Raw genomic sequence first — 26440 nt, 5'->3', positions numbered from 1 at the left:
ACTACTATATCTACGAGAACCAACCTCTGCTTGAATAGTATATGGGACTACCTTTACCCTCTGTTTGTTTGTTTATTTTCTGTTCTTTGTATGTGGCGATGTTAAAATGAGTTACTAGTACTAGAAAACTTGAGGGCAGTGCCACATTGTCTGTCTAAAAGCAAACGTAAAACAAAAGAAACTAGAGTTCGGGGACCTCATACCTTCATGAAATATTTATTGCTTTTTTGTGGATGGTATGTATGTTTATAGTCGGTTGTATTTGAGAGCAATGGTTATATAATATAAATGTTATGGGAAAGTAGTGGTGTATTTATTTAATGACACAGAGGATGTCCATCTGATTAGTAATTATCAAAATGTGACACTTAATTGTGTAATGTGCGTTTAAGAGGTCGACGGCATATGGTAGCGTGGTGTTCCTTACGCTTGATGTTTGGCATTTAAAATGTCTAAGGTTGTCAGCATTATTGAGGTTCGACTATGTGCCTCAGAGCGGTGTGGTGGGAGGAAGTTGGGAAACTCAGAAAGAAGAAGGGATGTGGCCAACTTTAGTCAGATGGTGATTTGATTTTCCACCAATATGTCATAACATCAGCTGTTCACACGGTACAAAAACGAGATGCACACTTTCCTCTGACAGCCCTACACCAACTGTAAGATGAATACTTGGCGCCAACCCCGTCTGCTAACAGCTGTCACCTCACCATCTGCTGCGAGCTAAGCCCATTAACAAACACATAAAGCACGATGCCTGTACCAATATATCTCAAATATAGGGGTGATTTCTGATATTATTAGATCGATTATAACGACAGATACGGCTCCCAAAATCTCATTGATTCGAGCTTTTATCACACCCCACCAACACAACAAGTATGAAACCAATTCATCCAGCCGTTCTTGAGTAATCATCTACACAGACAGAGACACATAACAGAAAATATAACCTCCATTCCATGACATTTCATGGAGGTAACAAAAAGTTGCTGCTCACCGTTTAATGGGATTTAGTTGGTCTCGCACCTCGCGTTGAGCGGACACGGGGATCAGGCTGGCTCCTGATGAGATCGACCCGCGTACCGGCTGGGTCGCCTGGAGAGTGTCCACCTTCTCTGCCAGCCGTGATAGCTGAAATCAACACAGAAAGGTATTATGATTACCACCTTTACAATGTACTTTACGAACACATCAATATCAACACTGATAGTATACTTCAACCTGCCCGGGGGCGTACCAGGGGAGCTATAAACTTCATTTTCAACCAATAACTGCTCGCACTTTCCACAATGGAACGCCTTGTCTGGCACGGTCGTGGCGGCTCCCACTGTTGAGTCTTTCCGTGCCAGGCAGGAGGCCTGCCCGTCTTAGCCCGGAATTTGCTTATTAGTATATATACGTATCACATTTCTCACTCAGTAACTAAACCCACTAGAATCATCATTACGAGGACATACGTGGAGCTACTAAACATGGAACCATTAGCTCACCAGGGTTGCCGAGTTTCGCACAGATGATTCTATCTGGGACTGAGACGCCTTCGCGTCTCCCAGAGCCTTTTCAAAGTCGGAGATCTGGTTGTTCTGGACGTCCATGTTGTTAAACAGCTGAGACATAGCGGAGTTCTGGTTTCCTAGCGACGCGTTCAGCTTCGACACCAAACTGGTCTGGAGATATAACAAGAATCAGACGTCTTACTTACGACATCATAGCACACAACGTAATAATTGCAAAAACGCCGTGTTTCAATGATTGGATGATTTTCATTACCTCTAGGCTTGTGTAAGCACGTCGATCAATGATGATGGTGATGACCATGAGGCGTAATAGATCAGTTCTGTACAGTAATTACAAGCTGCGTAAGGTCAGACAATAAGGATTCTAAGAACAATAATTTCATCCACAAAAAATTGTTTCATTATAGAAATTTTGACAATTGTTGGCAGTTTGGCCTAAAATCGACAAAGCTCGAATTTCCGGTACTTTCTTAGCCCTAAAAACCCCTTGGGTGTTTTATGGATGTGCCAACGGGTGTGCCAAAGTGTAAGAATTCCCAGAAATTTGTGTTTTCGTGCAGTGATTAACATACCTGGAATTTCATCTTTTGCTGGAGGGTGAGCATGTCGCGCTTGACTCTGATGACGTCCTGCTTGGCAGTCTCCACCGTGTCCCACATGTCTCGGGTCTTATCGTCCAGGTCTCCTATCAAGTTGGACTGCCAACAATCAAACAAAACAGTCGTTGATGTAGGTTAGACATCCAGGTAATAAGATACGCCAAAAAGTAGTGTCAGTGTCACTGACAAAAACTGGTGGATATGCGTCTGACCGTTTCCACAACCATGTCCAGTTACTACTTTTGGCGTAAAACAGTCATCTCTTTATTCCAAACTGCTTTGGCTTAAGCACAGCGTCTACTGTAAACTAACTATTATCTCTTTCTCTTATCTCAGAAGTAACCTAAAAATAAAGCCTTAACGTTGTCATTAAGATATCTAATTCTGGGCGGTTACGAAAAGAAAATCGTCATATCTGGCCGTCCGTTAGTTGATGCTACGGTCCCATACAAGGAAATGTGTTCATATGAAACGGCTTCCGTATCTACGACTGAACATGCTACATCAGTCTGACATCTGTTACCGACTGTCGAAGTTTTTTTAAGACGAATGCCTCCAGGGAGCCTACATGACCCACTTTCTACCATTACAGATATTGAGGTCCTAGTACTTCCTGCAGTAGAGATGTTCCTGGGTACTAACATTCCAAACATTCCCGTGGACTATAGCATTCCTGTACAATTCCTAGAATTCTTGCAAACTGCACACAATGCTATACCATTAGACTCGCCCATGAGGCGTCGTCAAAACTGTTTAGACAAGTACTCACCTGCGAGGCCATAACTTCGTGGATCCGGCTACTTTTGATGTCCAGTCCTGTCACCTTGGAGACGTACTCTGTGATAAGATTCTCCATGGAATTTACCTGAGAAGAAAGTGATCTAAGTCCATAATGTTCAACTTCACTTGATTTCAAAATATCCTTAGAATACAATTCCCATCATTTTCCACTATGGAATTACAGTATTCTCAGTACACATTTATGATGGAAATCTGCATTATTGGCCCATTGATATCTATTGAAATGCAAATTAGATAAAGGTTTGCATGATAAGTATCTAATTACGTAAATCATCACACAAACTATCTTAATACCAAAAATTATGATGATCCGTCGTCACTCCGCCCCCCCCCCCCTTCCCTTCCTTGAATTATTCTCTTTCAAAGTCTGAAAATCAATCGGGTTCTCCAGTTCAAACAAGTCGATAGGGGTGCCTAAGCTAAAGCACTCACTCTCTGTGGCAAGAGCTATCTACCAGTTAACAATCATTACCATAGTATGTAAATAAGGGAAGACACCACACGTCAGTTGTGCAGTGGAGTTTTCCAAATAGTAATGAAATTATAGTGTCATCTAAAAATCCCTACGAATCATTCTTTTTCATGAAAAGTGTGTCCCATTCTGGAGACATTTTTGTGGTTAGACACACAACAATGTATTTGATGGTGATGACGAAAGGTCAAAAGTTTAGTTTAGTAGGTCACCAAAGAGACCTTTGGACCTGCATGATGATTGGAGGTTTTTACTTATTGATCTCTTCAAAATACACGTAAAACGTCAGCGGTACGGACAGGCATTCGTCAGTCCCAGTATCACACATTACACCTAGTTGGCTGCGCGGTGAATCAGTCATGCCTAGCTTACCCCTTCCCCAGATTGTAGTTTTGTTCACAGTTGTGGCGGAGATGTCCGCCACAGACAACGGGCCTATCTTCCACACACAGTACGGAGACGTGCGAGGCATGTTCACCGAGGAAGGTGCCGTCATCTTAGGACTACCCTTCGGACAACCACCGGTCGGCGAGCTCCGCTGGAAAGCCCCGAAGCCGTTTACGGGATCGTGGGCACCGCACGTCCGGAACGGCAGCGCTCCGGGCCCGGCATGTCCGCGGCATGGCTGCGGCCCCGGCTACAAGGACACCCATTTCATCTGTTCACGGGACAGGAAACTCAGCGAGGACTGTCTGTATCTCAACGTCTTTGCTCCACGCACTGTCTTGGCGAACTCCACCGTTAGACTACCCGTTATGGTCTGGTTCCATGGAGGTGGTTATGATACAGGTACGGGTTCTGCCCTCGCTTACGACGGACGCTTTCTGGCCAATAAAACTAGCACTGTTGTCGTGACAACTAACTATAGACTTGGGGCGTTGGGTTTCCTGGTGGCCGGCGAGGGGGAAGACGCCGCGACAGGGAACTACGGAACAATGGATCAGATCCAGGCCTTAAAGTGGGTACATCGGCAGCTTCGGAGGAGACAAAAAGCATGTCACGATTTTCGGACAGAGTGCCGGGTCCGACTCAGTCGGCATTCACATGACATACAACCGGTCTGCCGACTTGTTCGAGAAGGGCATCATGTTGAGCGTACCTTTCACCATCTACCACAAGTCTCGCGCCGACGCCGTGCGACTCGGAAACCACTTCGCCGAAAAACTGAACTGTTCGCACGGCGACATCACTTGCATCCGTTCCAAGACCACAGCCGAACTCATAGAAGCGCAGGACAAATCTCGCAGCTACATCCCTAACCCGCTCCGCCTCCTGGAGGCGTTTGAGACATGGGGACCCCACTTTGACGGCGATATTCTAACCGAAGAACTTGTGGGCAAGTTTGCCAAAGGACAGTTTCAAAGGAAGCCGTTCATCATAGGCACAGTGAGTGAAGAAGCTAATGTATACATATATGGCGCGTTGAAAGGAAGGTTTCAAAACTTGAACTGGACGCTATTGCTGTAGCCATGATACATTTGAAGGCAGGCCAGGCCATTCGTGAGTATAACCCACCACCATCCTCAGACTATCGACCTTTTCTGTCCCAAGCTGTGGCAGACTGGGTCTGGGCCTGTCCGACCCGTAACGTCATCCGGAGCGCAATCGCCGGTGGAGAATCCGACGTCTGGCTGTACGTTTTCGACCACGCTTTTTCCTTCAAACACGTTTGGGGCGACGATTCAGGGTGCATAGGGCACGTGTGCCACGGGGAGGATGTCCCCTTCGTCTTTCAAGCCACGCCGTTAACGGCAAATATCAGCATGACCCCTGAGGAACAGGTCCTGGCCGACACCATGGCGTACTACTACGGTAACTTTGCGCACACGGGGGACCCGAACAGACCTAACGAACATCTCCCCCGTCCCAACCTCAACATACCGGATAATCTGAACTGGCCAAAGTATAACAAGGACAGCGGGTTTCCTATCCTGAACATGACCACTCCGCGGTTCACTCTGATGCACGACTATCGGAAGGACAAGTGCGACTTTTGGGACAGAGAAGACATCTACACCTGAGGAAAACTGAGTGCTGTGTTCCAGTACAGCATGTTTAGGTTTAATCCTATGAAACATGGTGTAAAGTAAAGTACTTGTTAAAAGTGCATCATAATATGCAGCCAAATTAAACTACTACTTGACGATTTCTGTGCGTCTTCAATGAACAAGGGTTCATATCTATCTATCTACAGTTTCTTAAAGTTTGCCTTAGATATATTCATTTTTTCAAGCAAAATCCTCTGAGAAAACATAACAAGCACTATCGAATCATTCCTTGAATAAACGGCTATATGATTTCGCCAGTACACGCGGGCAAACTCCAACTCTTATCCAAACACTAGACTTTACGCCAATTCTTGTGTCATTTAGGTCGCAGTAACAGGTCCTATTCTATTGGTACAATGGCAGCGTAACGGGTCCACGTTTAGCTAACTCTATTGATGAAATGGCAGCGTAACGGGTCCACGTTTAGCTAACTCTATTGATGGAATGACAGCGTAACAGGTCCAAGTCAGTGATCTAAGCCCAGTAGAGGTATCTCTAATAGAAGCACTGTTTAATGACAACAATGGGTCTTGTTTTGTGTGGGAAGCTCTGAACAGGCACCGGAGCTAACATTTACCCAGTTAGTCGGAAAGATGAAACAGTTCTACCGAGCTACATACCCCCCCAGAACGGTATGCACTGTCAAATAGTGGCGTCTGTTATCTAGAAACTCAAACACGAAGGAACTCAGGGAACGGATTCCCAGGTCTATCAAGGTACCAAAGTCTGGATAGATAAATCTAACGGTGTCACGTACTGTTGCCCAACCCAGTTGCAGTGTCCATGTGCCCGTGCCCTGATAAAACCCTCTAGTTTAATTGTACGACAGTGATTGGCAGTTTTGTTCAATGTGTCAATAGTTTAGTTCTATTGACACAATGAACAAAACTGACAACCACTGTCGTTAATTACAAAGTTTCACGTGACACCCATACATCTAAGCAGGCTACCACGTGATAGCCACGTGTCTATTACGAAGTTTCACGTGACACCCATACATCTAAGCAGGCTACCACGTGACAGCCACGTGTTTATTAGAAAGTTTCACGTGACACCCACCTTCAGCTGCACGGTTGAGAGGCTCTCGGTGACGGTGGACAGCTGTCGTGCTGACTCCTCCGTCAGTTTCTGGTCCGGTACAGGGTCCGGCGGCCTAATGCTCTTGGTCTCCAGGATGTCCACTGTGCCCTTCATGGTGCGTAGACGCAGTTCCAAATCGGCCAGCCTTAGAACAACAGATAAAATTTACATTTCTTTATCTAATAGATGTAACGTTAGTTCACCTTTATCCGCGGGGTAACCTATATCCGCTGTGTTGCTAAACAGGGTATCCAGGGATATTAAGTTGATGGGCGATAGTTTCAAATTGTGCTATTTTCAGAATATTATAGTTTAAAAACCACTATGTCGACTTGATATCCCTAAAGACATTGTTCCTAAAAAGAACGGATAAAGGTTACCCAACGGATAAAGGTGAACTAGCATTACTCCTAACACACTAGTCTTGCCCTGAATGTTGTTTGCCTAGCTAGATGTCTAACCTTCGTAAACGTATTTCTAGTCCTTTGCATGGGATGAAATGATGACTGTGAACTGAAATAACCCCTTAGTTCTACAGGAAGAGCCATTGTCCAAAGCCTTTTAGACCCTATAGCATCCAGAAAAGTTTCTGTACTATTTAAATTTGAACGTTCAAGTAAAAACTGTCTCACTTTGTCTGCACTTCACTCCAGTCGTCGCCCCACTGTAGGGTCTCCTCCTGCAGTTTCCCGACCGTGGTCCGGATCTGGTCCACCTCCGTCTTGGTGACCTGCGTGGCGGCGCCCAGCACGGTGAGCTCCATGGTGTCCATCTTCTCCTCCAGATCGTCCATGCGATTGGCCGACTCCAGGAGCCGGAACACGCTGCCCTGTAGGGCGCTGACCTCCAGTCGCAGCTTCCTCAGCGCTGTCGTGTTCACAGCGCCCGTCTGGATGGAGCTGAGGCGACTCCGCAAACGGTTCTGCCTGTAGAAGCCGTCCAGCTCGTTGAGTCGCTGGGACATGGTCTCCGTGCGGTCCTGAAGTGTTTGTTTTTTATGGAAAGATTCAAAAAATATGAATAAACGGGCGAGGACGAAGTGACGGCGGACTCAAGTTGCATTCAACCTATTTTAGCGCCACCACCTATACAAGAATTGAAAATGATAAATTACACAGTACTATGATAAGAAAATAATTACATATACAGTGAACGTGAACTTGAGTCCATCCCCCCTACCGAAAATGAAGAATGATACCTGAAGTTCCGCGATGGACGTGGCGTGACGGTTACTGTTGCTCTGCACTCGGTCCATGTGCCTCTGGAGCTGCTGTACCTCCGGTACGAGCGTCGTGTAGCTCTCGATCAACCCCCTGTTCTTGTCTATCTCTTGTTTCATCTTGTTACTGACTGGATCCTGACTGTAGCCCGATAGAATCCTGCCGAACATCCCCTGCTCCAAGCGGCCGATGCGGGTGCGGATCCGGCTGACTATCGCAGTGCCGACGTCAGGGCCGGACGAACCTTGCGTTCCGGAAGATTCTAGGTCTCTCAACCGAGTGTCTACATCAGCGAGCTTCAGCAGCAGGGGTTGATAAGAACGGAACGTCTCGTCCAGGGCACTGACCTATGGGGAATAATGAGAACCCGTAAGTGGGCATTTTGCTTGTTTTGTGACCTATTGTACAATATGTACAAAATTTACTTCTTTCTTAATACTGCAGCTTTGAGAGCATAAAGAGAAATGAAATGCAAAGTATACTACAGAAATGTATTTCTCTAGTACACTCAAAACTTCTGTTGTCTTCGAGGGATGTAGATAACGATGTCTTATACGACAGCTTCAGAACACAAGTATTAAGTCTTAAGGAGGAAGAGAGAGAGAGAGAGACCAAACATTCCCTTTCCAAGCAATGTAGGAGTCAACTGAAGCGGTTACCTTCAACTGGAGGTCTGTAATCTCACTAGTAGAGATACTCTGGCTGCCAGTGGAGACGACTTGACTCCGGATCCGGTTGATGTTGTTCTCCACGTCCGTAACCCTCTCCCTGAGCTGCCGGAGTCCCGCCACGTCACCACCGCCCCCTGCCGATCCGACCTGTCCCTGCAGCACCGTCAGTGACTGTTCCACTCGCTCCAGCCGGGTCAGCGCCTGGTCTAGGGCACTGGAGGGCGCGAAGTTTCCGCCACCGCCACCTCCCCGCCCGGCGAACGCCTGTACCTGTCGCTCAAGGTTCACTAATCTGGTGATCAGAGAAGACAGGGAGTGTGCTCGTAAGTTACGATGTTGAACAATGTCTGGATTTACAAACGGAGTTTAGGGTTGACTCGGAGTCGACTCAGGACTGTGCAAGGAGAATCCTAGGTCACTGAAGTAGCGTTTTCCAGCAGGAAAATTCACAGTATCCCACACACATACCCATTTCGACTTTAAAAAAAATGTGCAAATCGTGACAATGTCAAATAAAGTAAAGATAAACGCACCTGTTTCTCAGTTGTGAGATTACTTCGCGAACACCTGATGGCTCTCTGCCGCCCCCGACGCTGGCCCTGAGCGTGTTGACCGTCTGCTCCAGCCCGGAGATGCGCCGATACATCTCCACGTACTGACTGTTGGAGATGATCTTGGACGGGACAGCTTCCATCTGTGGGAAGGCGATACAGCTTTGATAAAATACGAGGATCCGTCAGCTTGTTATTGGTCTTATAAACTACGTATCTACAAGAGCTCTTGTAAATATGCGGTTACGAATCTTTTTTTTTTCCAAAATATGACGGTGTTCTAGCCCACTTAGACCTCATCCCAAATTGGTCACGTTGGAAAAACACTGATTAGATGTCCCGTTTTTGTTCTTCTGGCTGTAACTCACGCCCATGTTTCCGTTCTTCGTTCAACTTGTTCGGGATTGAAGAAAATTGTATCCAAAACGGGTAGTTTGGTTTAGGATATCCCACATGGGACACGGAACCTATTTGGGATACCGACCTGTTTGGGATGCAACAGAGAGTGCAAGTGTGATCACCACAATGTTCTTACATCACTGCTATAGCAGTGTGAAGTAGTCTCTACCAGAGTCCTTGAGTTGCTGCAAGAAATGTAGAAACTGGCCAAACACCCATAGGCTTAACGATAAGCTCTCTCACACTTCCGATTACGCATGTGCGGCGACAGGAATTGTGGGTAGTACGTCAGAGGTGACGGCCCCCGAGACATACACAGAGTACGTCTGGACATTACTTTGGAAATGGAAACAATTGACCAATGGAGAACTACAAGGGCCTTCACCTTTGACATTACCCACAATTTCCGTTGCTGCAAATGCGCACATGGAAGTGTGAAACAGCTTAATTACCAAAGAGGTTAGAAGACCCAGAATAGCCTGTGTCTTACTTATCTGGCAAATCAGCTCCATCGGCCAATTTCTATAGTCTCCGAGCAGACCCTGCGGTGCCTTAGAAATAGTATCAAAGCTGGCAAGGGAATTAGTATAGCGGTGCCCGTTTGACTCCCTTTGGCCAGCTATCTACCTTTGACCGGCTATACTCCTTTGCCAGCTTTGATACTATCTCTTTAGGCACCGTAGGGTCTGCTTGGAGACTACAATTTCTACACCACTATGAATCCAGCACTCATAGGAACCTGGTAGAAACTAGCGTGGAGGCTGAAAACAGCACAGGCTTGTGATGAAGTCTTCACCTTTAGATGAACAGACAGGAAAGCGTCTTACGCTGCCGGCTGAGGAGAAGGAAGGCTGATTGATGGCAGAGAAGTGATTTTGAAAGAGAGAAGCCTTTCTGTTTACTTTCTTTTATACGCTTACCTTCTCGTCTGTATCATCGACATTGATTCCTCCACTTGAAATCAAGGACAAAGACCCCTACACAATGAAGATAAGGTTGTGACTACAAAGGTACCAAATTGCTAAATATATTCTTTACGTGCCACAGAAATGAAATTTCCTTTATCATTCACGTTATGATTTTGATCTTTTCGGAAAACATCTATGTAGTCTACCCCACTAAGAGCTCACAGAAGTCACTTGACTCAAAGAGAACATAGATGTTTCCTGAAAAGACCACATTTTTGTATTCACATTATTTCGCTGGCCCTTTCAACAACAATGCTATACTACATTTGATTGCTGATGCTTGCTTGTTTTTCAATGGCAACTGGCAAATTTTTGAAACAACAATTTCGTCAGCCAATGAATGCAAACTATGACTCCGCGAAAGAGCAGGGAAAGAGATTACTTTTTCGATGCTGTTGGTTCGTTTTGCTGTAATAAGAAAATTCGTAAGGAAACCGCTAAGGTGGCCCAAATCACGTTATTCACTAGCTTAGCTACAATGACTCTTTATAATTGTAGCTATAATAGCCTTTAAACCATTGACTTCAAGCATGTGCAAGTCTTATGTTGGATCATGGAACTGACGCTGCTTTTTGCAGGTGTTTGCTAACACTACAGAATGTACTTTCTGGTCATACCTGGTTTTCCATCCGTGTCACAGCGTCCCCTAGCTCCGACACCTTGCGCTGCAGCTCGGAGATCTGAACACTGGAGAACTGCGAACTCTTGATCTGCAGAACCTTCACACTCTTCTCCAGTTCGGTCAGCCGGGCGGTCACCTCGCTCGTGTCCCCACCCTGAACGACCTGTCCCGCAGACTGGCTACCCGTGTACAGCCGTCTCTCAAGGTTCCTGATGGCGACGCCCATCTTGGTCATGCCGTCCTGGAGGCGGTGGATGCGGTTCCTGTTGTTCTCCACATCCCCGCCCATATCAGACACAGTAGACACGTAGGTGATGAGGGAAGCTTGCATTTCCGTGTTCATCCTGGAGAGTAAAGAAAATACATTTAAGAAATGTTCGCTGATGTTTTATTTCGCGGTAGCGGGAAATGGGACTTTTCGCGGTGGTTTTAAGTTCGCGGTAGCACCATGCACTGTAGTCTCATACTGCCATGGAAAATATTCGCGGTGGTTTTAAATTCGCAGTGAAGTGGCCACCGCGAAAACCGCGAACATAAAACCACTGCGAATATTTCTGCAATTACAGCATCATGGAAAAATTAAACTGTTCCACTTTACGTTTCTTTGATTTTAAGTTGATCTACTGTTTGAATTTGTTATTATGTTCTGATGTTTAAACAATCTCTGTTATACTAAGTTATTCTGAGTTATCTGTATCATCAGAAGTTTACAAGTTCTACTCGTGTGAAGTTTATTGATTCAATTTGAAGTTTTATTTTACGTCGGGGTCTTCCCCCAGAAGGAATTGAAAACTGCCATTTGGAGAAATAGACCGATTGAAACTAAACTGTTTGTCGATGCTTGTCGGCCGGTGCTCATCCTCAAGTATCAGAGAAAAATTAAATCCAGGTAATCTAATAAGCAGTTACTCAAGCGATCGGACAAGATAGCTGAACTTGTGTTAGTTTAAGTATATGGATAGCACCCCTAGAAACCCCAAAACTGATGCGAGCATGCGAAAGAAATTTAGAAAGTTTGTCCAAATAAAGTTGTCTTCGCTATGAAGTCTAAGTAGGCAGGAAGGTTGAACAGATGACGGAACACACAGAATATGATATACCGAACAATATACATTCTTCATTCTTGATCTTTCACATCTTCTTTGACCTTGGAACATTCCATGACATTAGCTCACGTTGTCCAATATCAGATTTGTTTTTGCAATCTAAGGCATGCATATATTTTGTTATTCTGTAGCTGCTTTTTACTATTTACAGTATGGTTGAATTTGTTTTGTTGAAACGGACGAAATTTGATGCCCACACGAATCCCATCCATACAATCAAATCAGCATGGTCTTATGCTCTACAAGTTATTTGAAACACGAGGTCATAGAAGACAGAAAGAAGAGACTCACTGTCGCAGTTGACTGACGTCGCCCTGCATGGCCTCCACTTTGATGACATTACCCCGGACCAAGGCCTCCACCTGCTGCAGCCAAGTCGTGTGATTGGCCACCGTGATGATCCAAGACGCCTGACGTTTCACACGTGACGTATGCATCTGCTGTGCACTGATGATGTCATCAACCTTGACGTCAACATCTTCGTCATCACCACCAGCGCTACGTTTTTCTCTTCTTTGTAAGACTGTGTGATCTGGGTGAAGGCTCTTATGTGGTATTTGCCCTACTTCAAAAGAGTCCTCCCCTATTGTTTGGTTCCCACGGTAACCCCCTCCAGGATCCTCCTCCTCCGGTTTCCATCGCGTGTGCAGGTAAGTGATCAACCGCTTGTTGGTTCTCTGCAGTTCCGAGTTGCTCCGCTGGATGTCGCGCGATTTCCGCATGGACGCGCTGACCATGTCTCTGAGTTGTCTTTGAGATTTCTCTACCGTCAACTTCAGCTCCCTGTTTTCCCTCACCGAACTGGACACGAGAGCTCTCAAGTTGCTGTTCTCTCGCTCAGTTCTACTCACGCGAGATAATACGTGATTTAGCAAGGTCTCTATCCTTGCAAACTTTTCATCAGTCACGGACGACGATTTTTCAGTCGTGACATCGTCGGCATCAACTGTTTCAGAGGTTGTCCTTACCTGAGGATTGTCTTTTCCAGACAGGCTGTGGTCACTACTCTGTAGCGCCGCTCCATCGCTTCTTGGTGGTCCTATTAAGTTATCAGGCGTGACCTGAGAGCCCTGAGCTTTTGTCCTCACGCCCCAGCACAACATCCACAGGACAACATACCTGCTGATACTTCTGTATCTATTCATGATGACACATCGACGAGTACGGATAGCATTCAGTGGCTAAAATGTCTACCTACCTTTTAGCAACTCGGCACGTAGAGCTGTCTGTGATTTTGGCTTGTCGCCGATAACTTGGGTCGAACCCCACTTCCTCCGTTTGGGCTTGGGTCGGTTAATCCAGCTCTAGTGCCGTGGCACAGGGGAAACTTTACTTCAGCTCTTCAACTCTTGCAGTAATCTGTTTTGATCACATTTGTCGGAGCGCACTGGTCACAAGGTTGATCCATACGAAAAGGAAACAAAGTTTTCACCTCAACCTTCTTCTTCTACCGCAACTGCTCCTGTTTAAGTCGTCCGACGGTTTTTTGGTAGCTTTCCAATTCCTTGATCTCTTTCCTCTGATCACGTTTCTCACCAGGTCATCAGGAGTTTCCCGCGGGACTTCACGAGAATTGACGAGATCTTTAAGTTTGCGCAGGTGTAGCTGTGTTTCTACTTCTGCCCCGCGTTAGAGTAGAGTCGTCCATAAATCCTGATTGCCCTTTTAGGGACACAAAGACTTTTCCTGTCGCGGTCGCACGAGTCTCTCTAACCCTGAGCCCCGCAATGGATTCTCCTTCTGACAAGCCGCGGCTCTTGACGACACCGCGACCTCTCTTCGGGTTGCCCTGGCAACGCCTCCAGGCCTCCCGCCCTTTTCTTGATCTGGTATTCGTTGTTCCTGCCTGCCAAATTACTCAAGAGTTGCTCTGGGATGTGACGTGTCACAATTTTGTAAACGATTCCTCACCTCAACTCTGCGTGTCCTCAAAGTACAAATATACCTTTAGCACATAAAATGGTCAACAATGATACTTTGTTCACGAAGAAGACAAAAGTCGCTACATTCTGCCCACTTGTGAAGAAAGTGAGACTTCTGAGTGGCACAAAAAGCGCTCCCTAGCGGCTGACAAAGATGCACACTACCCACCGTCGAAGGATATCTAAGTCTCCGCGCTATTCAGGAATTCTGGTTCCTTAAACGAAGCCGTCTGGTAAAACGTCTCGAGGTAGGAATACAAAGGTAGGAATGTTCTTGCACGAGCCAAGACATTCACCGCGCCAAGACAACGTTCCACCCCCTCAAGAAATTCTGTCGGAAGTTCAAATTAATCCCTCTTCTCTTATCAAGTAATCTTTAATCTGAGTCAAGGAAGCAATATTGCTCTTGTGTGTCGCCCACGTACCTCAGCGGGTCTTCCTCGCGTTCCTCTGCGGTGCGAGTTGACAGCGCAGCGGCGCGACCCGGACAACCTACGGTAGTGTCGCCTTCCCGACAAAACAGGACCCGTGTCAGCAGCACAGACCTTCTACTGTCAACAAGCTGGCAGAACTGACGCAACCAGGACCCATTCCAATCCCCTCCGCTGGCCAGATATTTTCTCTGCTTCACCTTTGGAGTCTGAGACGTCTTCTTGACTCCTTTAAGATCTTAAAGATCCCCACCTTAGCGACAACCCCTGCACGTGGTTCTGATTTCAGGCGTAAACGACTTTCGCTTTCGGAGACGCCGCCGATGCATCAGACGTCTCCATGCGTTAGGTCCGGCTCCGTCCGTCCGAGTTATCGAGCTGCGGTTCACTTCTTTTAATTTAGAATCCCGTTTCTGTCAGGGGCTCTGTTCTCCAGATGTGTCACCTGAAAAAGGAGGAGAGAAAAAATACACTCAGAATCATACTAACATTCGTGAATGATACATAGATATGTATACATCTACATGTACACATTAGATCCATATGTCCAGAACTGTTCTAGCCTTTTCCTAACAGCTGTTGACATTGAGTTGTGGTGACCCAAGTTCGCTTTAGGTTAAGGTGCACTGAAGACGAATGGCTTGTACACAGATCCAGTGACACATTCATGACATACTTGTATTTGTCTTCTGGCGACAAGTTGTAAAATCTGGCGTCCTGATGTGGCTAAACTTTGCGCTTTGGGGGCCAGCGGGCTTCACTATTCTGTCAGGACTTGATTTATATGTAGTGTGTTTACAACTACATGTAGAAATGGTATGTCACTCCCTCAGTCTGTCACATTCTATCAGTCCTTGCGTCCTTTGTGCGTCGTTTCCCTCTTCCCTCCTTTCTCTGCCAATCTGAGTTTTCATTTCTCTATTCTCTGCTCTTTTGTTCATCTTTTACAATCTGTTTGCTTTCCTACCATTTTTCTTGTAGGGCATTTTATTCCAATCACTTTTTTCGTTGCCAATTGGCGTTTTCAATTCTTCCTTCCCTGCTGTTTTGTTAATCTTTGCATTGCCATTTTCTTTGTTTTCCTAACATTTTTCTTGTAGGGTATTTTATTCCAATCGATCCCTCCTTTCGTTGCCAATCGGAGTTTTCAATTCTCTGTTCTCTGCTGATTTGTTCATCTTTCACAATTTGTTTGCTTTCCTACAATTTTATTCTATCCCTGCTATTGTTGCCAATTGGCGTTTTCATTTCTTCCTTCTCTGCTGTTTTGTAAATCTTTGCATTGCCATTTTCTTTGTTTTCCTACCATTTTTCTTGCATCCCTGTCCCAGTTCCCATGCCCCTGCAGGCTCTGTGTCCTGACCTAGAAGATTGTGGCTTCAGGCCACGTGCAAACCAGACCCACAAACGGCATGAGGGATAAACCACCTTTAATCCCAAGGGTATAACTCATCCCTTATGAAATACGGGGGTTATCCACTGTTAGTCCCAGGGGAACGACCAGATCCAAGTAAATCATTGACAAGCTCGTCACTCAAACCTATTAATAGTATACCACGCCATCCCAGTATGTTACGTTAAACCGTCACAGCTTTAGGTGGTATCTCACTGTACTTGGGGCACCGTTGCGGCACTCAACCAATTTCAGACATAAAAAACGAATTTTCTTACGTCTTGTGTATTTTGTTGTCTTTTAAGTCATACTTTTACGTATTAAGATCTATTAAGCAATATCTAAATTATTAAAAAAAAAAAAAACAAATCGGCAAAACAACACAACAGTGCCGCAGTGAACGAACCCCGCAGTGCCGCACCGGCGCCCCAAGTACAGTGAAATACCCCCTTTTGCAAGTCGTAACCCGGATACCAGCAAACCCCAGCCCGATCTAAAAAGAATATCTATCGATAGATATTTTTGAGATCGAGCTGGGGTCTAGTAATCAGGCAAGTCGCGATGCAGTGTTATTTTTCACAGCTTGTGTATTCCAGAAAAGCAATTCTCCAGAAGATACGAGAAAGACTGTCGTTACAAGAAAAACCAATCTGCCAATCCTTACAACTATTTGAAAGACAAAGGGACTATATATTTTATCTTTTGTTCTTAAAGTGTAAACGCAGTCTTATTTTCTAGATATGAAGCAGTTAATACAACCTACCGTCTGAGTGGGGGAATCGGCTCTCCTGAATATCCAGTGGTTCCATCAGAAGACCGGGTTATCATTGAAAAAAGCGTCCCTCATCAGGTCCGTCTGCTGGAGCCGCTGGCACCGCGTTGAACTTCATGTGTTTTACAACAGAACAAACACTCACGGGGCACTGCCGCGGACAGATGTGGAATTTTTACGACCTTCACGAAGTCTCCAAAAGGACGAACTGCTAAAAGAGCGACACGCCCTCGCCCTGAGAAACGACACCCAAGGTATCCACCGTGTCTCCTCAAGTTTGTCTTGAACTTGGACCAAGTTTTTCAGATCTGTCTCAGATCCAACAGCGTCGATGATGCGACCACGTAATCCTTTCTAACGATCCACACACACACGTGCGGTGTCGTGAAAACAACGCCTTGTCTGTTTTTGAAGCAGTTACGGCTGCGAAATACTGTCAGCGAAAATATTTACCCCTTTCCCCGTTGTTTGAGTCTTGCCAGTGATGATAGCAGTTACGGTAATTGCTGGTGTCTTCTGACAACGTGGTGGCAAATCGTCTTCACCTGGTACTGTCTAGACTTGCTCCTCAGCTGCACGCCCTACTAACCCACAGAACTGATCTTTACCCACGACTGTAAGGCGAAGAAAGCGACGTGAAATCCGACCGTGCAGACTTTGCGTCGTCCCCAAACCTCCTACGCAGTTGCTCTCTCGTTCCCAGCACACCGAGGGTCGGTCCGGGCTTAGCACAAATATTTGGCCGGTACTTGTGGGGCCGTGCGGCCGGCTCCACTAATCAGCTGTGTGTGGCTGGGTCCGGCCGCCTGTCAGACTGCAGATGTTCGGGGAGCTCGTCAACATCGCAGACTTCTCCTGAAGAAAAACAGGATGACACCACCGTGTTAGCGACAGGACGGAGTATGATAATGACGACTGAAAGTGGAGCAAAGATGCGACCATCGTTATAAACAGATACAAGTTCTTGGTAAGAAGCCAAGACAGAAATCTCTCATCACAAGCCAGGTCTATTTCTAGAGCTTCTCTCATTATTACCTTCGTCAGAAGGCTGTGCTTTGAGCGTGTCTGTCTGTCCGTCTGTCTGTCTGTCTGTCTCTCTGTTTGTCTGTCTGTCTGTCTGTCTGTCTGTGAACAGCATAACTCGAGAGAAGCCTTGGATGGATCCTGATGATATTTGATAGGTGAGTAGGGGTCGGGAAAACGAAGGTCAAGTTCGATAATGGGCCTTCTAGTTCAATCTTGTCTTTATCACCTTTCAATTGCACTTCCTTCTATTTCTCATCACATATTGCCCCTCAATCTTGCTTTTGCTCCGCGGAGTCATGTAAACCGTTTGATAGTATGTGTGTAATGTTTCGGTCAGTCTAATCTAATTACAGATGTTGGACATAAATGTTGGTGGTTTGACCCCAAAACGTGGGGGGACACACGTACAGTACAGGGTCTGACACATACTGACAGTGTAATCAGAGGTTGTTAACTTTAGTGGACACCCTGTCACTGGTGCAGACATTTGTCCATCGTTAGGTCTAATTTAGATAAAGCGATTATAATGACAACTGTCAGACTTGATACGTCATCTGGGTGGCAGCACTGCGCATGTATCGAATGGCCCTCTTGATTGGCTTTTATGTACTAGCCATCCTAGCAACTTTACTTGATCAAGAATGTCTTAAAACTATAAAATACAATAAAAAGGAACAAGCTACAAAACTAAAAAGGAAGAAGCGAACTACAGTTTGTCAGACAGTTCAATCGACTAAAAGCCAGACGGTGCTACCAATACCCAGAACGTTTAAGTGCTTGGCACTAGAATTTATTGCTTGAACTTGACTTCTAGTTGCTGAAACGATTTCTTCTACTACCAACACGGTTATCCCTAAGCTTAAGACCAAATCTGTGTCTGTGATCTTACAGAGCTTCGTGTTTGGGGAACACACCATGATGGCTTGAACTAAAGACCTTTTTACGTTAGTCTTTATGTAAAACGGATTTTGTAGTGCACTTGAGACAGTGTTATGATCATGACATGCTAGTCTTGTTAAAAGAACGGTTCAATGCCCTCCTATAAACTACAAGGGATGTACTATTCTCCTCATCAATGTTGACAAGCCGGAAATGTGTTTGGAATATACCAGGAACCCGTTTTCCTACTGATATAATCAGATGTCAGAAGGTGGTCGCCTCAATTTGTCTTCTTTTTGGCGAGGATCGAAATCAACGCAAGCTGTGGCAGGGTAAGATGGTGAATGTTATCAAATATGCTTGTATAAAGGTCGGCAGTCTAGCTTGCTTTGTTGCTAGAATTCTGCGAATTATAGCTTTTATTATATCATTATTAGATCAAATCTAAATGGTAACAAATCACACGGATTATGACATATTTCTATCACTGACAGAGTTTGAGGGTATGCGCTGTGCGCCAAGGAAAAAGTTTGAATTAAGCTGGCTTCGACATTATAAATTGCAGAATCGCGTTGTGGTTTATCGTCCGACGAAAATGGCGTGCTACGTTTCACAATGCCGTCAGAAATTCACCCTGTCAACAAATAATCTGCTAGCGTCTTTCTAGTAGGTGGCACATTCGTTCTGTCGCCAAATGACGTGCTGGCTTCTCCCGAGTAGGCGGCAAATTCGGCCTGTCGCCAAATGACGCGCTAGTTTCTCCCGACTAGGTGGTAAATTCTGTTTTACAGCTCATTAGGCTTGTTTCGGGTCAGAGGTCGCGGTGTCCCACGGGCGGGGGATGGTAGGACGGACCTGCCAAACTTCGCGGGTTATCTTAGGTATTCCCAGAGACAAGCCTGACCTCATTCTGCTGTGACAAATAAATATGGCTTCATCAAGAATACTCCACCACCTTTCCCCAATGGCACCCTATCAATCCTCCTTCTACGGGACAAACCGACCGTTACTTGGTCTTACTTACCCAAAAGGGACAGGACAATTGTAGGCAAATTGCCAACGAAATATAGCCCGAAAACTTATAAATATCTATGGTATTTGTCAGATTTGTCATCATTTAAGTATTGGATACGCAAGACTTACTGAACATTTATGTCTTGTGTAGTGTCATTGAAAATACATTTTCCAAGATTTCGTGAGAAGATTTTTTTTCAAAGTATTTTAAAACTACTTGAAAACATTTCAAGATTAAGTCAAGTCAGCAGCAGCCTGAGTATCAGCCTGGTTAGTTTACCAGTTAGTTAACCAGGCTAGCAAAAACATAACAAGATTTATGCAAATAATCTCAAGGTTTGGGAATGAACCTTACGATTTTCTTCAACAACGGGTGAAGAACCCAGAATGGGGGTCATTATGATTCGTTTTGTAACAGCGGTTTATACAAAATATCACACAGATACACACATTTTAAAAGGTTAGATACATTCGGTCACATATTGCTCTGCTTAGTTCAGAAATAATCCCCTCTTTGTTGCACTTTTAATAATTAAAGTCTTCTAAACTGGATAGGCTTGCCTTCACCGTGAGGTCAACTTGAGGCCACCCAGCGCTGCCGCCAAATATTGCATGTCGGCTCGGGCTACTGAAACAACACATCCCCCGCTCTTCCTCCGGACTTCCCGCCATGCTGACAGACGAGAGATCTGCCCCCTCCTCAACAACGCGCGACCTACATGACCCTTCTCACTACTACTTCGTCAATGATACGTATCATAAACAGTAGTAATTTCCGTTGCTGTGCAATAGACATCATTATTCTCACATCTGTAGACGTACCATTATTTTAACTTTTTTCACATATGTATAGGTCGTTGTAAAGACCAACAACACATCAGACAGCGAACCATACACAGGTCAGTCCAAGTTTAGACTCTGATCACACACCTCTGACTCCAGTACCATTTCTCACTCTCTCTGTTACAAAAGAATCTCGTTGAAAACCACACAGGTTAACCCTTTTTTAGTGCTTTCATGGCTTTCAATAGAAGTATGACGGAGCTTTCCCCTCTTCTGGACAAGCTTAAGCCAGAAAGCCAAAGAACTGCACAGAATAAACGCCGAATTTCTTTTCCTCAGAATTTATGGAGACGTCTGCACCGCCCAAACTTGGAAGTGATAGCCAATTTAATTAACCAAAGGCGGTTCAAAGATATGCGCTTCTGAACTCTTAATGTAAAATCCACGAGTTCGATTCCCACAACGATTCAAAGAACAGACGACTTCAGAGCCTCTATCCCGAGGGAAAGCCACCCACAACAGTTTTTCGGGTTGACCTTGACCACACTTCGCACTTAGTCGCCAAGGTCAACGTTTTTCGTCTGCAAATAAGCAAAGCGTGCCCTTCGGAGTGAACACTAAACCATGTAACAACCAATCGTTACTTCCAAACTTCCAGACGATAGTCTGTGGTTAATGCTAAGCAGGTCAAAATGCAGGTACGGCGAGCACTTCTTGATTATTTCTTGCTTTCACTAATCTCCTAGCAGATGCTGGATCTGGCGCAGTGTCAAACGAAGGTGGCGATTCCTATAAAAGGAGACAGATGTCTAAAAACAAACCCTGTAAATCATGAAGATTGTCAGACCTTAACATCTGTCTCGATATTATAATTAGCCTTTACGAGCATCACTATTAAGTAATATGAAAATAGAAATACATTGTTTGTACACCTTGGAACTTCTTGGTAACTTGTCGTTGAGGACTAACGTTACTTCACTTATAACATATCAAGTTCTACTGCTCGTTATAACAGCTGCATATAAAACTAAGCTTGTAAACATTAAGCGTAGTCTCCCTATCATGGGAACCATCCTCAATAGTTAGATGAAGGTTCAAACTCTTCTTCTGGATAATATCAAAAATTTTATTCAGACGTTTCGGAAGACATCCATCTTCCTTCCTCAGTGACAAGAAAATGAAGACAAACAATTTCATGGAACAAAGAATAATTCTATGTTCTAAATAAACAAAAAAGGTAACGGCTAAGGTGTTCTTGTCACTGAGGAAGGAAGATGGATGTCTTCCGAAACGTCTGAATAAAATTTTTGATATTATCCAGAAGAAGAGTTTGAACCTTCATCTATTTATCATATCCTGGATGTCTAACCTTCACAAACGTACCATCCTCAATAGTGTTCACTTACTCCCGTTGTAATACGCTCTCGGCAACATTAGAGACTATCGCTACTCTATTAATCAACTTTAAACGGTTTGCCACCGAGCCACGGCGGTGTGGTTTCCGCGGTTAGAGTCAGCTTAGGGACTACAACAGACTAAACAGTTTGTGGTTAATCCAGCCTCGCCAAAGAAAACGTCCGGGTGAGCATGAACTAGAGTCGGAAGTTAAGGAATCAGAGGCTGGTAAGATGTTGCAAATGTCTGTCATGTTGCCAATTTTGACAGCTGTCTACAACTCTGAACTTGGAGGATATCAAGCTAATTTGGTTCGTTGCCACTACAATCACCATTGCCTTGTTGTTACTTAAGATTGTCGGAAGCCGGTGAAAGCACAGGGAGAGAGAGAGAGAGAGAGAGATAGTCACGCAATTGTTTTGCTGCACGTTAACATCATCATTTAGATCTTCAGTCGGATATATTGCACTGTATGGTTTGTATCTAGATAATCAGGACACCTGACTCGTTAGCAAAGGTCAAAGGTTAAAATAGGGCTATGCCCTGATTACCCAGATAGTTGCACCTGTACTGTTGACCGCCCAAACGACCCAAGATCCTCGTTTCTCTCTCTCCACACTTTGCCTATCTCAATGTTGCGATACTGTTTCCAGTGAGACAAGGCTACTCCGTGGGTGGCTGTATGGTATAGTCTAGAAATCCAGTCTCCCGGGGCTGATTAAAGATGTCAGTCCAAAATACTTTCACGTTGCAATAGCCACTGAGGGAGGGAAGAGTGGTCCTTTTCTATGTGAGACAACACCTTTCTATCCTGGTGCTCAGAATATCTGACGCGTGTCCCCTGAGTAATACACTGGAAACCAGACTTTTAGGCAGGACTGACAGAGAATCTGTTCGGGAGCCAAGGCAGTTCTTCCCGAGGAACTTTCGAAAAGCACTCCGGGGAGGATTCATGTAGGGGGAGTTTTCCGGAGGCAAAACTCTTACTCCCCAGAGTGCTTATCTAAGGTCCTCGGGAAGACCTGCCTTGGCTCCCGAACAGATTCTCTGCCAGCCATGGCTAAAAGTCTGGATTCCAAGGTACCTGGGTGACATACCCTCGGGGCCAGCCGGGATCGGGCAGCTAGGACAGTTTATTCGGTGGCCCAAGACAGTCAACCCGCCGATCTCCTATTAGCGCTCCAGGGAGTTAAAGCCCGATTGAGGTCCACCTGCCCCTTTTCCGTCTGGTAGCGATATGACTGCTTCGGGCTTAAACTTCCCGGAGCGCTAATGTGAGATCGGCGGGCTAACTGTCTTGTGTCCCCGAACAAAATCGCTAGCTATCCGATCCTGTCTGGCCCCCAGGGTAGGGTGACGAAGATGACAGGGCAGAGAGTGTTTAGTTTTACAGCATCTGGTGTGATGCGATCCTTATCGAATTAACGACTGGAAAGAGAGATAAGTGAAGCCAAAAATAACTCACGACTCTGTTAACATTTCTCTTCTGTTGGATCTGGTTAGAAGGGTACAGGTAACAAAAAAGGGGGTCTGGATTAGAAGGCATCGACTGGGGTCTCAGAAGCTCGCTTCTAAGCAATCTGTATGAAATCTATATCTACTGCATTAATTCCCACATTTACATCATTATTTCATACTTAGAGCGGTTAAAAACGGCGCAGAAACAAGCCGCGCTAGGATTCCCTGAATATTGTACCCCACAAAAATCAGACTTCACGGCGCCCTCGCGCCACTGCTGCAGCATCGAATATTTAATACTTGAATGTTGGTACGGAACGGAGTAGAATTGCTTCTTCTTATTACGTAGAAAAGTGTCCCCAAAATTTACTTTGATAATTGAAGTTCTACAACCCTGACTCGGGCTAATACTGCTTAGTTTGCACTTGCGTCAAGCTTGCGTCACTGCGGGGTTCGTTCACTGCGTCATGTTTTGTTATTTTTCCGATTTCTTATAATTTAGATATTTTGTAATACGTAAAAGTATGACTGAGAAGACGACAAAATACACAAAAAGTAAGAACATTCGCTCTTTATCTCTGAAATTCGTTGAGTGTAGTGAGATACCACTTAACGCACGCATGGAAAACCAGGCTACCGGCAATAGGAAATCATGACTGAAACTGAAAGGCGTCAATCGACGATCGCTTGATCCCCATGTTTGACATGCACCAGTGTGGCTCACACGGTTTGTACACAGGTGTTGGTATTGGTTAGCATCTTTCATCGTGGTAAGAACTAAATGCATTTACTTGCTACTTTGGGAACGAGATCATGTTACCATAGTAACGCACTCGGGTGTAAAACACGTGTCCAGAGTACTCCGCACACAGGTCAGACCGAGGGTAGAGGGTTAGAGATGCCGAAGCCGGGCCATCTCGTTGTTTACGGGTTGCTATGAAAATAAACAGTCCTCATAAGCCAGTTGACAAGTATATTTTTGATTCCTTGTTTGTTTATTGGTAAAGTTTATTTCGACTGTCAGTAAACTAAGTGAACCATGGCCACACGCTAAAGATTCCAACAACCGTTATTTTGACAGACTATACTGCTGGAAAAGTAGCTCGTCGCAAAAGCAAAAATCGAAGTGCGAAATGTAATACAGAAACAGCGATTACAAACATTAGAAGCACCATACCAGTATCAGCATTCAAAGACAGTATGGGGCTTCGTCATTGAAAAGCGGTACACAATGTTTGAAGTTCGATATACAACGCCCAGTGTAACATGCCATTACTTTGGGGTAGGTTTTGGATTTTTCATCAAAGTCTCGTACATTTTACCTGATATACTAGAAAATACTACGTTATAAAGTTTAAACGTATTTATCCTTAGTCTTGATCTATTTGTGAATATGTCTCAAGTAATTTTAATGTGATGTCCTGCCTCGATTTAGATGTGTTTTACGCAGCGTTACTTGGCTTTAAAAAAAAATTGTTTTCATACACATATGCAAGGCCGCTTGATACCTTAAGGTGGTATCTCGCTGCACTCGGGGCACCGGTGCGGCACTGCGGGGTTCGTTCACTGCGGCACCGTTGTGTTATTTTCGCCGATTTTTTATAATCTAGATATTGGGCAATACGTAAAGGTATGACTTAAAAGACAAAATACACAAAACGCAAGAAAATGCGTTTTTTAATCTTTGAAATCCGTTGAGTAATCTTTCAAACTCCGCAGTGCCGCACCGGTGCCCCAAGTGCACTGAGATACCACATTTCCGGGGTAAACCCCGGACAGCTACGCAGTTACATCTACGTGACCCGAGATCTTGTTGTCGGACCATTCTCACAGACGGAGTCAGTCCGTCTTCACCTCAAAGCTAATCCAACCCTGTACATATACACCCTGTGTTTACATGTACCTACATGTATATGTATGTACCCCCGTGTTTATATGTGCAACACTACGGCTCCTGTTTTATCCATACACCAGCGCGGCCCGAACTGACATGAACCCATATGTTAAAAGTTCAAATGTTTGGTTAGATAGATCTAAAGTCCTGCTGACACGAATGGGAAGAAATCCGGGTAATGCCGGGGCGATTTAGGAACGTTTTGTGGGGAAAGGGAATAAATCTTCGGACGTTTAAGACCCCATAACGTCGCGGTCGGCTTGGCTGTCAAAATAAACAGTCGCTGCTCCCGTTTGCCTACGCGGTCATGTCAACACGCTGGACAAACGGAGTCGAGGGAGAAGGGACGGGGTCGCGCATAGGGCTGCGAGTCGCGATGCAGAGTCTAAAGAGTCTCTAAAGAGAGACAGAGTCTCTAAAGAGAGACAGAGAAAGGTCCAACTCCTTAAGGCTAATTGTACATTTAGGAGGGCCGGCAACGCTTTACAGTAAATTCAGGAAGACCAGCAATGCGTAACGCTTAATTGCTGAGGACTAGCACACATAGCGGTAAATTCAGGAGGACCAAACTTTGTGTGTCATCACCGACACAATCGGACGCTCCATCCCGACTTTTGACCTTCAATCAGACCTTCGACTTAACGATATGAATGATTTATCAATAAAGCGTCCATAATAATTCTAGATATTTTTTTTCATATAGAACACAATTATGCTGCATGAATAATTAACAGGAAAAATATTAACATCATATTTTAGTGGGCCGACTAATGTAGCAGGCTTTTGCCTAACACCCCCACCCCACCCCACCCCCTACCCTTCTTCACGAACACCCACACATCACATGCCTTGCGTTGAGGATCAAAAAGTCATGTTGAATTAGATATGAGACTTAGATATGCGCCAGGAACAAAGCATAGAATATTGCACAAGGAGAGGGTAGGTGGAGTGACGGCATTTGGCTACAATACTTGTTGGTGGTTTACTTTATTTTCGATAAACTATCCGTAACATACTGCCCACTTGGGACGTCCGCATGTCACGAAATCTGCTTTCCCTAGCCCTGTAAAGTGTTTTTTTGGGTCCACCCCTACCCCCACCCCTCACTTTAAATCACAATCCCCTACCCCCACCCCTCACTTTAAATCACAACCCCTTACCCCCACCCCTCACTTCAAATCACAATCCCCTACCTCCACCCCTCACTTTAAATCACAATCCCTACCCCCACCCCTCACTCTAAAACACAATCCACTACCCCCACCCCCCACTTTAAAACACAATCCCCTACATCCACCCCACACTCTAAATCACATTTTTTTTAAATTATCCCCATACCAAAAATCTTTCCTCCTCCCATCCTTAAAACCCCTACATTTTTATATTTTCCTTTCTGACTTTTTGACCCCCCCCCCCCAA

General features: G+C 45.1%; 1 protein-coding gene across 3 annotated transcripts in view; it reads right to left on the bottom strand.

Annotated features, from left to right (window-relative positions):
• LOC118406362 overlaps positions 1–26440 on the bottom strand; it is a 72047-nt gene that overhangs the window by 32567 nt on the left and 13040 nt on the right. For 2 of the 3 annotated variants that reach the window (XM_035806329.1, XM_035806328.1), the window contains exons 2-14: positions 16564–17427; positions 12346–14852; positions 10944–11292; positions 10279–10335; positions 8942–9102; positions 8397–8700; positions 7716–8084; positions 7150–7496; positions 6497–6662; positions 2886–2981; positions 2090–2215; positions 1491–1667; positions 998–1131 (exon numbers count right to left, since the gene is read on the bottom strand). In XM_035806329.1, coding sequence (XP_035662222.1) covers positions 998–1131; positions 1491–1667; positions 2090–2215; positions 2886–2981; positions 6497–6662; positions 7150–7496; positions 7716–8084; positions 8397–8700; positions 8942–9102; positions 10279–10335; positions 10944–11292; positions 12346–13199 — 3140 coding nt within the window. In that variant the 5' untranslated portion in view covers positions 13200–14852; positions 16564–17427. The remainder of the gene's footprint in view (positions 1–997; positions 1132–1490; positions 1668–2089; positions 2216–2885; positions 2982–6496; positions 6663–7149; positions 7497–7715; positions 8085–8396; positions 8701–8941; positions 9103–10278; positions 10336–10943; positions 11293–12345; positions 14853–16563; positions 17428–26440) is intronic. The other variant, XM_035806331.1, reaches the window with a different exon arrangement.

Source organism: Branchiostoma floridae, chromosome 19, assembly GCF_000003815.2.
Source record: "Branchiostoma floridae strain S238N-H82 chromosome 19, Bfl_VNyyK, whole genome shotgun sequence".
Taxonomy (NCBI): Eukaryota; Metazoa; Chordata; class Leptocardii; order Amphioxiformes; family Branchiostomatidae; genus Branchiostoma; species Branchiostoma floridae.
The sequence above is the reverse complement of the archived record's forward strand: the minus strand, read 5'-3'. Positions and strand labels throughout refer to the sequence as shown.